General features: G+C 37.6%; 1 protein-coding gene across 5 annotated transcripts in view; it reads left to right on the top strand.

Annotated features, from left to right (window-relative positions):
• KIZ (kizuna centrosomal protein) overlaps window positions 1-4,961 on the top strand; it is a 212,402-nt gene extending 207,441 nt beyond the window's left edge. For all 5 annotated transcript variants that reach the window (XM_020986871.2, XM_020986896.2, XM_020986877.2 and 2 more), the window contains 2 exons: window positions 3,479-3,522; window positions 4,796-4,961. In XM_020986871.2, coding sequence (XP_020842530.1) covers window positions 3,479-3,522; window positions 4,796-4,899 — 148 coding nt within the window. In that variant the 3' untranslated portion in view covers window positions 4,900-4,961. The remainder of the gene's footprint in view (window positions 1-3,478; window positions 3,523-4,795) is intronic.
• The last annotated feature ends 11,275 nt before the right edge of the window (window positions 4,962-16,236 follow it).

The raw sequence follows: 16,236 nt of genomic DNA, 5'->3' as shown, positions 1-16,236 counted from the left end.
CACTGCTGCCCCTCTTGATGTATGTGCCAAACACAGGCCCTGGCCATTTGCTTCTCCTGGTCCCTGTGCTTAAAACCAGCTGTGACAGCCATAAGAACTGGACCTGGGAGCAGGCAGGGCAGTGCCTTCTGGAGCTGCATCTATACTCAGTAGCTAGAGGCCTGCCTAATTGGCAGAGTACATGAGTGCTCTGGGTGTTGTCCAGTGTCAGAAGTTTTCTTTGTTGAAAAAAATCTTGAACTGCTTCAGAGAACTATAAGGGGTTCATGGGACACAGGTTGAAAAATACTATGCCTTATGTGTGTTAGTTGTATGCCTGGGGGGGAAAAACTGAAAAATACTAGTCCCTTTATGGAATATCATCCTATTGACCTCTAGATTAATTTCAGAAATGTTTTCCTGAAGAATAATGTTGATTCTAGCATGAATTTTAGATCCCCTTTATGCCTGACTTGGGAAACAAGATAAAGGGGTAGAAAAGGCTGGAACCAAACACAGGGTCCATGTGCTCTGTTCCAGCACTGTTAGCTGTGTGACCAAGGATAAAACCCAGTCTCTCTGAGCATTCTCCTCCTCCCTGTAAGAAAGGACGGTGCTTACACTGCCTACCTGGCAGTGAAATGACAAAGTACTTTGTAAACTGCAAGATACTGCGGGAATGCGAATTGGTATTAGAATGTTTGCACAATCACATGGAATGCTGTCTACCTGTAGGAGCTTATAATGTAATAGGGGATATTGGTGCTTATTAGAATGGGTAATATTAGTATTTTAATATTTATATTGGTTCTGGCTCAGCCCTGGAATTCTTCTATTAAGTTATGTGGCTTGATAGTTTAAGAGATTTTTTTTTTAATTTTGCTGACCAAGATAGCTGTAAGTAGAAACTGTAGTGTGCTGTCACTGCAGTTTATTAAATGTGCTAAAACAGAATCATGAAAAAAAATTTCCATTTATTCTACAAATATTTACTGAGGACTGATGATGTATAAGGCACTGGTGAATTTTATTTTTTCTGATTGGTAAAAGGAAAAAATAGTTTAAATTAGGAGTAGGCACCCACATCCTCTGAATACTGACAGGTCAAGTTCTTGTGAAGATGAAGTTAGCTTTGCTTCTGTCCTTTTTATGATTTGTTAAATGATCATTAGGAAGAAACCACTCTCTTCACAGTGCCTTGTATCAGATGCATTAAAAGATAATAGAATGTCCACTTCATTTCACAGATGAAAAAATTAAAGACTGACCTAAAGCTACAGAAGTAAGAGGTGTCAAAAGTGGGCTTTGAACTCAGGTCCTCTGAATGAGAGCCAGGGCTCTTTCCACTGTACCACACCAATCTCTTTGCTGCCCCACCACAGAGTCATTTAGCCTCATGGTTATTTTTTATTTATTTTGTTTTTGTTTGTAGCCTCATGGTTTTTTATAGCATTGATTCATGCTACTCCCTCCACCTAGCATTACTCCATTTCTACCTTTGGAAATTTCAGCTGTTCTTCCAAGGGTCAGATGTTGCCCTTACCCAGTCTCCTGAGCAGAAGTCTTCTCTCCCACCTCTGAACTTCTCTAGCACTTTCCATCTGTATCACTCACATGGCATTTATCACATGCTGCCTCACATTATATATATTGTTATTATGTACAACTTTTTCTGTAACTAACTAGTTGGGAAGCCCCTGAAGGGCAGCTTGTAACTCTCCTAGCACCTAAGAATCTAGATGAGGTCTTCTTACAGAGCAGGCACTCAATAAATGTTTATTCAGTGAATTATTGAATAATGCTATAAATAATAATACCCTTATTATTATAAACTTACCCTTGTTGTTATATTGAGTTGGCATGCTGTCATTTTAAAAGTTATTTCTGTCCTGCCACTTGTGGTACCCATTGTATGAGCAGCGTCATTTATTGTCAGGAATCTGTCAGCACCACTCCAGACGTTCACTGCAGTTCATATTTTTCCTGGCTGGAATGCTACATGGAGTAGCAGCCATGGGTCAAATGTCTTCAAGTGAGTCTCCATTAAGGTTGAATTAAAAGACTTGATCATGGAACATGCAAATGTAGACAGTGGCCTGAAGTGAGCTCTGACAACTAGTGGACATAAGCAATGTTCATTTACCAGTGAGCCTGATAGATCTACTTCTTCCAAAATATTTAAAATATTTGCTATTGACCCTTATGTAGCCCAAGGCAAAAAATTAATTCATAGCTAATTCTTTGCCAGAGAAATTTAAATCTAAAAAAATTTTAAACCACAGCTTCATTGCAGAGACATATCTGAGATTCATTGAAGGGAGCATCGTCTTTTATTGATTTCAGTCTGATTACAAAGCAGTAGAATCCATTTTAAGAAAAGAGATGAGATGCCTAACAGTAAATAAATTATTTGGCAAAAGCCTAAATAGAGAAATCTAAAGGTCAAACGTTGCACACATACTCTCCATTTTGAGACTTTCCCAGTATATATGGTCAATCTTACAGAATTAAACAGTGCTTTATAAAGTAGAGGAGACTTTTATTTATTAAAATTAGAAAGCCTCCTAAGAGTAATAATAAACAAAACAAGTGCCAATTTTCTTTGTAAATACTCTGTACCTTAGTAAATTCATTTATGCAAGTAAAATAATAAAGTATTTTCTCTAAAGGATTCTGTATTGAACTACAGACATAAAACATTTTGCTAAATAGAAACTTCTACTAAGCTTTTTGTAATGTCCTTTTTCTCCATTAGTTTTAAATCAAACTTTTTAAATTAAACTAAATTTATGGATCTATCTTGAAAATCTTGTTAAACTCAGTCCTATTTTAAATGCAATGATTATTTCCAACTTGTATATTCTATTCTATTTTTATTCTAATATCTTGAATGGTCATATCAGATATTTCATACTTTCATCTTTACAACTGAATTGAGATGAAGCTTTGTATTTTTCTACTTATCACAGTATTGTTAATGTGACAATTAATTCTCCTCCATCTCTGCCCCTGAATTCTTATTTCATAGCAGCCACACAATACACATGCAGCACACAAAGGATCAAAATGATTTCAGCTTGTTTGACAGATTCAAAAGGATCTGTGATACTCTAGATTCAAAAGAATCTGTGATACTCTGGACGCAAGAGCAGTCATTTAAGCAAGAATAGAATGGCAACTGCACATACATCAAGGTAGACAAAAGACTGTAGAGGCAGGTTTACTTAGAGGCATGGAATTTACTTTGGGAACCTGTCAACCAAAGGTATCAGACCTATCAGATGACTTTTTAACTAAAGAGGAAATGTGGAAGTTTTCTTTTTCTTGGACCAAGGTCAACAGGTTTAAAATTTATGTGCTTATCAATGAGTAGTACTTGCTTGTTTTCTTATAGAAAAAAGCTTTCAATACTGCCCTAACTTCTCTTTCATGAACATATCAGTCTCTGTATTTTTGATCATCACTTCTTCAGTACTTATAATAATATTTTGTTTTATAGGGATGAAAGCAAGAGGAAAATAACAACCAATTTAAAATCAAAAGGTAACTAATAACCCTCACTAAAAACTATTACATGTGTTGTAATATACATATATAAATAAACTATATGTAAGTTAAACAAATATAAACCAGATTTCTAGTTAAAGATGAAGTGCTTATGACTTTGTTTAAGACAAATAAATCTTTTGTGGTATAAGCATCCTAAATTCTGTAGGTTTCAGGAATTCTGGGTGTAAAGGTTCACATGGTTTAAATACATCCACCTTCTAGCAGTGTTTCCCAATCTAAACTATACTGCAGACTATTAAAATTAGGTAAATTTTGAAGTAAAGATTTCACATACAGCCTCAGGAAGCTAGATCTTAAGGTTTAGAGGTTGGGAACCAAGCAGATGGGAAAAGGAATAGGAAGGAGCCAAATATAGTGGAAAGGAGGTTTGAGGTTTGTTTGTTTTTTTTAATTTCTGAATTTTGAGAAATAAATAACAAAAGTTTTGCAGATGGGTAAAAATCTGTCATAGACTGACAAATAGGAATATGCCTTAGAAGGTATGTGATCTAATGCCATTTAAATAAGCAAATATGGCCTGGAATTAATTTAATAAAAGTTTAGGAAATAGTTCAGAAATAGCATGATGCTAAACAAAGCTTAGAATAACCTTTCTCCTGAGAGAACTTACCTGCCTTCCATTCCATTAACATGATTAGTACTAAATTCATCAAAAAGCAGAGAAGAATGGAAGAAATGAATAGTGAATGAGGGGTGAATAGTGTCACCTGAAGGAGAATTTCTGTATTTTAGAGTTTAAAAGGTGAATACTCCTAGATTGCTTTCATTTTCACACAGCTCAAGAGGACATGTGACCCTTACTTCCTACCAAAGAGTCTACAAAGCCATGTTAGCTTAAATTCAGTTCAACAAATATTTTTATTAAATACCTGACCAATACCTTTTGGCCAGACACTGTGCAAGATGTTAGCAATGCAACAACAAAGTGAAAAATAGGCCTACCCTCAAGTGGCTTACATTCTAATGGGGAAAAATAATATAAACAGATAAGTATACAAAAAACATAGGATCATCCATCTTCACTATTGTAAAACAAAACAAACAAAACAATCTAAAATCCTTCACCCCACTGAATTTCACCAATGTAGAGTTCAGTGAGATTTCTGGGAATAAATGGTTAAGAGTTTAAAGACACTGCAGCCTGAATTATTGTTGTTTGTCCCTGCTATGCTATAATATATTTGATAATCATCTATTCTCTAGACTAAGATGAAGTATTAAGTAGTTGTCTGTTTTTCTGTCATAGCTTTTTGGGGAGAATCTGATGATAGCAACTCTGAAATTGAAGCTGCTTTACGTCCTAGAAACCACAACACCTCTATTGTTGATTTTGATGACTTCTACGACTAACAAACGTCACCTTCTTAGAACTGAAAAGATTTTAAATAAAAATATCAAGTTTCAAATTGTAATATGCTTTGTGCATGGCTGAAACTTTTTTTACACATTTGATGTTCAAAATCAGCATATCTTTTTAAGTTACCTCTTCAGGTGTGAAAATATGGAATTACATAGGTTTTTAAATAATCAGTATCTTAGGATTGATGGAATAAATATAGGTTCATTTCTCAAGTTCTCTATTTGGATCTCTATTTAAATCTCTATTTGGAAAATGTTTCTACTGAGAAGTGGGAGGGAGAAAGGGGAAAGGGGAAAGGATTTTGAAAGCTCAGAAAATCCTACTATCCATTTCTGCAAACTTAGCTGTGTAAAAGCTTCCCAGAGATGGCTTAAGTGTAGTCTTGTATAGAATCTGATGGATCTACTGTGTGACCTTCCCACATTTCTTCTTGCTCTGTTTTTTTTTATTTCATTAAATCAATTAATAACTAATCAGAATATTTATCAAGCTCCTACTCTGTGCCAGGCACTATGCTAAGCACTGGAAATGCAAAAAGAGGTAAAAGACCTCAAGGAGTTACCATCTAATGGGAAAGATAATGCTCAAACAAATATATATAAAGTAAGCTACAGGATAAATAGGAAATAATTAGTGGAAGGAAGGCACTGAAATTTTAATTAAATGGAGTTAGAAAAGTATTCCTGTAAAAGATGAGATTTTAGTTGGGACTTAAAGGAAGCCATGGAAGTCAGTGAGCAGAGTGGAGGAGGGAGAGCATTTGAGACAAAGAGGACAGCCAGAGAAAATTCCCAGTGCCAAGAGATGAAGTGTCTTATTTATTTGGGAGGGAGGGAATCAAGTTCTGATAGTAATAGGTAGTTACAAATAGAGACTTTTTAAATACCACTGTCATTATAAAGCTCATTTTTTATGGAACTCCCTCACTAACAATGATATAATCATTTGTGATAATCCAATGATCGGAAACACTGAAGACTCTAATTTCTGCACTGCCCTTCAATGTATAGTAGTCAGCCTGAATAGAAAGAGATTCTTCAGCAGGAGAAATGGGAGTAAGGAAGGGACAATTTCAGCCATCAGTACTATTCTAGGTACCCCAGCCTCTCATGAGTACGGTTAGATAGTTGGGGACAGGGGAGAGGTGGGTGGAAATCATGTTCTGTATTTTTAGCTTACACTGCCAAGGGGAAACGAAGACACAGATACCATCATCTTTTAAGACAGAATTCACAAAACAAAAAATCTTCAATATGGTTTTTTATAAGGACTATTCAAATTTAAATACATAAAACATTTTCATTCATGGAGAGAAACCAACAATAATACTATATATTATAAGACAATACTGAAGAAGGTACAGATATGTTGTGATTATGATTCCATACGTTGATTTGGCACCTTATAGTTTTAAAAACACTTTCACATGCAGTGTTTCATTTGATCTTCACGACAGCCTCTCGAGCAGGTTTGCTGTTATTCCCATTTTATAAATATGGGAACTTGTTCGTGCTCAGTGAGTTTAAGTGATATGCCCAGTGTCACAAAGATAATAATCTTCAAATTTGTGAGAGTTGAAAAATCACAATTGAAAGTTAGACAAATGGTAAAGAGAACTGCTCCAGTCCTGGTTTTATATTAACATTAGCGTCAGGAAGATCAGAGACCAGAAGGGACAGAGGCTTTGCAGACTTCTAAGGATACCTATTTGCTGATGACATGAATCATTTAAAAAACCTCAGTGAGGCAGCAAGGAAACTAATCGAGACAATAGCTTCAATAAAATAGCAACATACCAACTAAACCGACAGAAATAATCAGCATTTCTATATGAACAATGGCAAAATTAAGGAAGAAAAAAAATCCCAATCAAAATAATTACAAAAACATACATAGGGAAAAGGTAACATGATTGCCAAAATTTCCAGACCTTCCTCCTTCCCCCACCCCACTCCAGTTGATCTCTGTTGATAAACAGCCACCAACGCAAAGCAATTTGGCTTCTCACCTAAAGGTGAAAGCATAATTTCTAGTTGATCTTCATAATCCCTGTGGGGAGAATCCTACATGTTCTTGAGTTTTGTTGCAACCAAGCCTCCTCTGTGAAGAGAAAAGCTCTACTTTCTTTTATTTTTTCTTTCTTGTCTTTGGGTTGGGCCAAGCCTTTGCAAGCACGAAGATAATTAATAACAAAGAAGAAAAATATGTAAAACACTGTTAAAATTGTGGAACCATGAATTTGGAAGTGAATGTGATTCCCCGGACCCACCAGCTATGGTAGACCTGTATCCTCAAACAATGTTAATTTTGTTTGTGAACTGTGCCATGAGGATGTGGTATGGTACAAAAGAAAAAGCAATAGCTCTGGAGTCAAGGGACTTGGGTTCAAATCCTGCCTCTGAGGTACACAGCCCATATGACATTGGACATGTAACAACTTCCCTGGGCCTCAATTTCCTCATCCATCAAATGAAGAAATTGGATTAGATGGCATCTGAGGTCCCCTCCAGCTCCAGATCTGTGATTCTATGACATTGCCAAAAAGTCACCCAGTTGATTTTCTTAAAACAACAAATGTGTAACTTGGAGGAATCTATAAGGGAAGAGGGAGTTTACTTCCGCACCTCCTAATTCAGTTGATATAGTCATGTGTGATGAGGTGTAACCATATTAACAAGGTGTCAACACATAGCCATCCTCTCACATCTATGGAAAAGATCCCTGAAAGGACTTCATGTTTTTCCACATACACCCATACCCACCCCCACCCCCCATCATCTATGGAATCTAGCAGCAAAGCTACTCACACGGAATGAGATTTCCCCTGCAGCAATTAGAAAGTCAGTTCAAGGATAGTTTAAGACACAGTTGAAGGATCATTCCACATTCCAGAAAGACAAGGATACAGGTTATCATTCACTGGAAGCAGTTTCCAGGGTCAAGTCTCTGGCAGGAGTGAAGAGATCCAAAATGGATGCAAGAGAGCTAACCCCAGGCCGTCAATAGTGTGGCTGCAGAGAGGCCTGCACATTGAAAGAAATTATTTCAAGGTCAAATAATGCCAGGAGTTGTTAGTTGCCTTGACCTCAAGTTCCCTACTTAAATGTCTCACTACATTTTAATTTGGTACCCACTCTTCCCATATATACTGTATTAGAGGAAGGGTGTGCCCTAAGTTGATGGGAGTGGAGGGGAGGGGAGGAAGTAATGTTTTGTAGTTACTGTTTTTACTTTGCACTCTTAGTAAATGCCCATTCTAACAGCTAATTGTATCTACAGGCTAACTATTAATGGAAAACACACCAGCAGGTTCAAGAGTGGGTAACCACAGAGTATCCCATGAATCCCAAGCTCCTCTCTGAGAACTCTACCAATGAATATGAGTGTAAGTTGGGGGCATGTCCCAGAAGGGGTGCTACTTATAAAATACTAGGGAGTCAATCTGCCAAAGCACAGGGAAAATATAAAAATAAAAGTTACCAGGCAATCTAAAGAAATAATGACTGGATAAGGCTACTGAGCCATGTCAATATAAAAAAAATTTCACAAATTTACATATGTAATAGAAATATATGTGTGTGTATGTATGTACGTAGAGATAGACACAGAGAGACAGAGAGATTGAGTTATTAAAATACCAAGGAGATGGTTTTTCTTGTTGTTCAGTCTCGTCTAACTCTTTGTGACCCTATGGGCCTTACCATCCTTGGGATTTTCTTAACAAAGACACTGGACCATTTCCTTCTCCAGATTAAGGCAAACAGGAGTTGTGACTTGCCAAGGGGAAACACAGCTAGTAAGCGTCTGAGGCAAGATTTGAACTTAGGTCTTACTGACTCCCGGCCCAGCAATCTATCCCCTGAGCCATCTAGCTGCTTCCAGATACATTTTAAAGCTAGACACAATCCTTTTGGAGGAACAAAAGATTTAGAATATCAAGGAAAATAATGAAAAAAAAAGATATGAAGAGGAAATAGCACTTTCAGGCCTAAAATTATTTTACAAAGCAGTAATCACCTGAACTATTTGGTCCTCATTAGGAATAGAAAAGTAGATCTGTGGAACAGACCAGATAAGGAAGAATCAGAAACAATCAAACTCAGGAACCCAGTCAGTATTAAATAAACCTGAGATCGTAAACTGCTAGGAGAGCTTATTTGATGAGAATTACTGGGAAAACTTAAAAGCCATTTGCCATAAAATAGGATACAAGACCTGAATATGACAGCTCACACCATTAAAAAAAAATTAGAAAAGAACCAGATCATGTGTCTTTAACAGCCATAACTAGGTAAAGAATTGTTAATCAAGTAAAGGATAGAGGCAATAACAAAAGATAGAATACATCGTGATCCTTATGAAATTGAAAAGCCTTTACACAAAATCAATGTAGCTATAGATAAGAAGGGAAAACATTTTTGAATCAAATAACTGATAATGATAAGGGCCTGATATCTAAGATATACAGGGAATTAACACAAATATATGACCAAGAATGATTTCCCAATGGATGTGGTCAAAGGACATGAACATTCAGTCCTATCTCCTCCAGCAGATTCCCCACTGATTCATCCCCACTCTCACATATTTTCAATCTTTTTTGTCCACTGGCTGCTTCTCTATTACCTACAAGCATGTCCATGTCTCCTCCATCCTCAAAAACACTCATGGATCTATCCATCCCTGGCTTTACTGTGAAAACAGACAATGGTCTACAAAGTTGATTGTCCTTGGTGCTTCTGTGATTTCAGTCAATCAGTTAATAAACATTTATTAAGCTTGTACTATGTGCCAGGCACTATGCTAACCACTAGGGGTACAAAGACAGGCAAAACACAAGTCCCTCCCCTCAAGAATTCACAGTCTAATGGAGGAGACAACACATAAAAAGAATTTAGGAAGGGAAGGGGCAAAGGAACTGAATATGGGAGCATGATGAAGTCCTGCATCCAAGTGGGAAATGATAATTTGTCTGCCTTGGGCCCCCTCTTAAGTAGAAGATCTGAGAGGAGCTCTCTAATTTAGAGGAGAGAGGGGTCCAAGGGACAAGGGAGTACTGAAGAGATTTGAGTTTCAGAGCATATGTCATCTTGCAGGAAGATGAGTTCCTGAGACGATGATGAAGTCCGGGTGCACAGCCGGTGGTAAATGCTTTGACTATGCTTTGCTGGTTCATTTCAGATTAATTGCTTTTCTTTAGATTGCAAAATGCTACTTTTCCAATAGGACAATCAAATATTACAGTGAATACGGCCTATTGTTATTATAGCTAATACTAATAGCTGGAAACTAAAATGTGTCAGGCACTGTGCTAAGTGCATTGCAAATATCTCATTTGATCCTCTGGTGACTAATAGCTAATAGCTACCAGCAGGGACATATTATCATTAACTTCAGTCCTTCAATGAAGTTATTGATCTCATGAGGAAATCAGATGTTGACAATAATAATGGTAATAATAGCATTTATAAAGCATTTTAAAGTTCACAAAGCACTTTACAAATATTATCTCATTTGATCCTCACTTTAGCCCCAGGAGGTAGGTATTATTGCTATCTCTATTTTAGAGGTGAGGATGAACTCTGTTGACTTTGATACTTCCATGCCCTATTGATACATTATTATTATAACAGTGTTGATTTATGCAGCTTTTAAAGTTTTACAAAGTTCTTTTCTTGTAGCTACCCTATGATGTTGATAGTGTTAAATGCTATTATCTTTCCTTTTACAGAAGAGTTAACCAAGTCTTGGAAAAATTAAGATACTTGACCAACATCACATAACAGAAAGTAGCATGCATGAGGCTCAGTCCATCTTTGAACTCCAAGCCTAGTGTACTTCACCTTCATCATACAATACAGCCTGTATGAGTTCTGGCCTTTTTCTCAGTGAAAATGAAACAAGAGACACTATAAATCCTAACCATTTTTATACTGTTCTCGATCCTTTGTCTACTTTTAATATTCTTGCAGCTAGTATTTGTGTCATCAGCACAGTGCCTCTGTGGAAATCAGATTTTGATGTATCAGACTGGGCAAAAACACATTAAAGAGGCTACCAATAATTCCAGCCAAAAACCACAACAGATAAGGATTATATTGCTCAAGAATTTCCAGTGAATGGCAGAGACTGAACTCATCTTCAGAAACTCTCATTAGCATTCAGCAGCCAGGATTTGTAGCTTCTCTTTTGGTGGAGTTCATATATATATGAACTACACACACACACACACACACACACACACACACACACACACACACACACACATGTATTTCAAAATCATCTTGAAATCTCTGGCTCTTCAAGTTAAGCTCCCTTTTAAATCTCTTTAAATGATGCAGTGCTGTTGTCTCCATGCTTAGGTGTTTTCCAATTTCCTCCATCCAGTATAACCATTGACACGAAGACTAATATTTGATGACAGATGGTTCTGTGAGCTTCTGCTAAGGCAATATCTCACTTTGGGAATGCAAGTGATAACTGAGTTCCTCTAGAGCATTATTTATTATACTATTATTGTGCACAAACTCATTAGATGTAAAACATTCTGCCAGTCAACTTTATCCTTCTCTTTCCCAACTGTCAAACTGGCAGCTCAAAGATGGTGACAGATGATACTGATGGACAGTAGGATTGCCATCTCTCCAGCCTTAACAGATTAAGGGTTGGATACTGTTCAACCAAGGAAAAGTGCTATAGAAAAGAGGACGCAGATATCACTGAACTATATGGTTAGATCACTGATAGTTTACTAAATTGTTTTTGTAGTACTCACTGCAATAGGATCCCTTGTGTTTTGGTCTGAGCTGTTGAATACAAAGGATTTCCGTCATTAGACACAATAGACCATAATCATAGTTGGTTTGCTTACACAGGTTTTGTTGAAGGATTCCCAGAGGCAGAGAAGTTGGCAATCTACAGATAATCCTGATCAGTCAGAACAGCTCTGTGTAGCTTCCCCTGGCCCCAGGATCCTGCGCACTGCTAGAGATGTGAAGGCCTAGGTTATGAACTTATTCCACATAAGTCTAGAATAATGTTAGAGTGGAGGAACCCACCTCCTTCGGGGCAGTTGAGGCCTAAATGGAGATTCAAGACCAAGGATCACATGGTAACAGGGTTTTGACCTGAGCTTAACCTGATCCAGGTAGTGTCCAGGTGTGCTTTTTCCACTCTGGGTCAAGTTCTACATGTGTTCCCAGCCTTTGGCAATACATACAGACCTGGGACAGCTGTAATGGCTGTAATAGCCTAGAACTATTTAGACAATAACTTACAAATTGTAATCTTGCACCATAGAAATTTCCACACAGCTACTGAGCAGTTGAAATGAGATGTTCTGCATTACTTTGTCTACACTGATGACCATAATCATAGGGTTGTAAAGAACACCAGGAGCTATTTAGTCTAGCCATCTTATGTTGTGTATTTGGAAACTGAGGCCCTTAATAGGGCATACATTTGTAACTGACAGAACTGGGCTTGAACTCAAATGCTCCAATGGTACCCACCTGTTGACCCACTGTATTTGTCACCACTGCTCTTTCCAAAAATGCTTTAATGCCTTCCTGCAGTATGACAGAAGGCAGCCTCTTTCACACTTATTTAGTCTGCAACTGGGTAGGGTCATGGGATTTGGAGTTATAAAGGATCATAGAGATCATTTAGATCCACCCTTTATTTCATGTAGAGAAAACTGAGACCTAGAGAAGTTAAGGGACTTGCCCAGATCACACAGGTAATAACAAGGACAGCTGAGATTCCAGTCTAATTTCTCTAGCTCCAGATTCTGGGCTCTTTCCACATTTTCTATACTTTAAGGCACTTTGTTTATCACTAATATGGGCAGTCCCTCCAAAGATTCAGATTGCAACCCATTCATGTCTTCTCACCTTTTGTGACTCTTGTCCATGTCCTCCTGTAAGTCCTTCAAAGAGATCCACTCAATGTACTGGTGTGTGTGAAGGGGGATAGTGGAGGGAAGAAAATGAAGGGTCTTATCCTAGTTCTCTTAAAATTGTGTAGACAGCAATGGGGAGCACATAAGCTCATATTCTTTTCTGGTCATACATGTTTCTGATGGCTCTCAGAGGTGAGTGAGGTGGCACAGTGGATAGAACACTGAGCCTGGAGTCAGGGAGACCTGAGTTCAAATCCAGCCTCAGACATTTACTAGATGTGTGACCCTGGGCAAGTCACACTGATGTGTGTGGCATTCTGCTGAAGACACATTTCTTCTCTGCCTCTGTTTCCTCAATTATAAAATGGAGATCATAATGGCACCTACTTCACAGGATTACTGTGAAGATCATATTTGTAAAGCACTTAGCATGGTACCTGGTACATAGTAGGTGTTTAATAAATACTTATTTCCTTCCCTTTCTCTCTAATGACATCCTTTACACCACTGTTTAATTCTTGGTTGGTCATGTGCTTCAGCCCATACATATCCATAACATCCACTGCCTTTTGGGAGTGACTGTCAATTTTAATTCTTAGAAGACTGTGATATTCCTCGACTTACAGAAATATGCCATGATGAAAGAACATTGTTCTGGGAGAAGTTTGAGATCATTAAAAGCACTGTTCAATTTCCCAAAGGCAATCTAGCACATTTTCCTGTTCAGTTCTGGACCTAGTTCACAGTATAAGAGTAATATTTGTCCAGTTATGTGCATTAACATGTTAATATGTAAGACTTTGTCTTTTTCGATGAGACCATGAGAAAAATAGACTTTATGATAGGTCATGGTAGCAAGTATGGAGAAATATAATTTTTAGTTGACTATAGTAAAAGTTTTGGTGAATAGGATCTCATTACCTAAAGAGAATTTATTTAAGCCCTAGTGACCCTTGTTGAAAGTGAACCAGTCATTCAGGACTGAGTGACAGTAAGGAGACTCTTGGCATATAGTTACTGAGGAGCAGCTAGTGGCAGATATAGAGGGTAGAGCTAAGCACCAGGGAGCAATCTTGGCACAAACACTGGAAACAGTGTTTTAAGATGACTCTGAAGTACATGGGGGGAACCTCTGAAAGCAACAGGCCCTGGGCTGAAACACCTATTGCCCAACAGATAGAGAGAGAATCCTTGAATGGTGAGCCTCAGATTCAGAGACTTCTCAGAAATTTAAAGCAAGAGGGTTTATCCATGGCAATACAAGGTGAAATATGGGTGACAGGAAACCAGTCAGGTGCTTTGTCTACTAAGTCAGCACTTAGTGTGGCTTACGTTTGTAAGCTTTCTGCAGTATGAATCTTCTGTTAAATGGTAAGCTTTGGATATTGACTGAAGGCTCTTTCCCACATTCACTACATTTATAAGGTTTCTCTCCAGTAGTAATCTACTGATGTTCCATTAATCCACTGCTGATAGCTTACTCTAAATGTCTCCCCTCTTAACTTGATATGCTTCTGTGCATTGATGTAGCTCCCATTCATGCCAAAAGAATTTTTTTAATAAAATCAATTTTTGAAATATTACATCCTCTCTTCCATTCAGACTACTACAACTCCCATCAGAGTCTCATTACCTATTACATGGACTATTCCACCAGCCTCCTAACCTCCTGGTCTTTTCACTTGGCTTCTCTCCTATTTCCAGTCCGTCCTACACAAGACTTCCTAAAACATAGCTGCGATAAATGCTTGTTACTGTCTGACTTACTGACTACTCAAAAACTTTCAATTACTCTTCATTGTTTTCCAAATTAAGCACAAATCCTGTCTAACATTCAAGGCCCTTCACAATCTTGCTTCAGTTTAACTTTCCACCTGGAAATATGCATAGTACAGTCTTACATATATATGTATGAGTGTATATGTGTATATATGTGTATGTTTACAAATATCTATGTATATGCACATATATATGTGTGTGTTTAATTGTAGCCTTCTTAAGGGAGGGGAGAGAGGGAAAAAAATAAAGTAAAAAGTACACAGCAGAGAACAAAAGAAAATATACAAAGAAGCAAAGAAAAGCTGCGTAGCTTTGAAAACAATGAGTAGTATTTATTATATAGATTTTCTTCAAATGGAAATTTATTATTTTATATTGAATCCTCTCTTATGTTCTGCTGTGTACATGGCAATGTTCTTTTTCCTTTCTTGTTTTATATTTAAGTTTAAAATGAATTTAAAAATTAACAAAAAAAAGTTTAACTTTCCACTAATAGAGAGCAGGACTTGAAATTCTACCGATGTGGGGCCTTGGTGTCAAACTCAAATGGAAATGGGGGCCACCAATCTGTACATAAGAATCCCTGTGGGCTGCTTACTGACTTAGTTTGAAAATGTAATAGCACCTATGTCTTGTATTTTTATTTGTTTTGTTAGATATTTCCCAATTATATTTTAAGCTGGTTGAGGGCCACCTGTGGCCTGCAGGCCATGTGTTTTGACACTTCTGGTATAGGGAACTCTGAGTGTAGAAATGTCCTTGATTAATGCAGATAAGCAACTGTTTTGCAACTTATGGTCTTTGAGAGTTACCTGGAACCCCGAGAAGTTAAGTCACTTGCTCATGGTTATACAATTAATATGTGTCAATAGCAGGCCAGGTCCAAGATTAGCCCTCTATCCACTGATACAGACTCCTACCCTTGCCTCACAGAACCTTCTCTAAATTCCAGTCAAATTAGGCTTTATGCCATTCCTTTAATATATCCTGTGCCTTCCAATATTTACCCCATTATTCAGGATATATTGTCCACTGGAAATGCTCTTCTCCCAATATCTGCCTATCAAAATCTTATGACTTTTTTTTCAAAGCTCAGCTCAAATGCCATTCTCCCATAAAGCTTTCCCTGGTCCCCATTATTCTCCATCAGAAGTGGCTCCTTACCTCACTACTCAACTGTGAGTGTTCTATCCAAGTTACTGATGATCTCTTAATTATTAAATATGACAGTCTTTTGTAAGTCCTCATGGCTGCAATGTACTCCTTCTTACCTCTGCCTCAGAGAGTACATCTCTTCCGTTAAGAGGCAGCTTAATCACTGTCTTCCGTATGAGGCCTTGCCCAATATTCCCAACTGCTAGAGACCACCTTCCAAAACTATGTCATTATTGGTGTAGCATGTAGGCTCTGGATTCACTTTTCCCACTCACTCTCAGACTAGCAAGTCAAATCCCCAGAATGGGGTACTACTTTTCACCTCAGGTGTCTAAGGTAGCTTTAAGAGGTTGTGGGGTCTTCTAGGACTATTGTTCATGATCCTTCCCATCTGTTCTATTTTCTTTAATATCATTTGACCAGTTAACATATCCCCAAAATCAAATAACCAATTAACATCATATTTAGTGAGAAAGTATTACATGGATCAAAG

Source organism: Phascolarctos cinereus, unplaced genomic scaffold, assembly GCF_003287225.1.
Source record: "Phascolarctos cinereus isolate Bilbo 61053 unplaced genomic scaffold, phaCin_HiC Scaffold_2;HRSCAF=192, whole genome shotgun sequence".
NCBI lineage: Eukaryota > Metazoa > Chordata > Mammalia > Diprotodontia > Phascolarctidae > Phascolarctos > Phascolarctos cinereus.
Note: the sequence above shows the minus strand (reverse complement) of the source record. Positions and strands in the feature narration are given on the sequence as shown.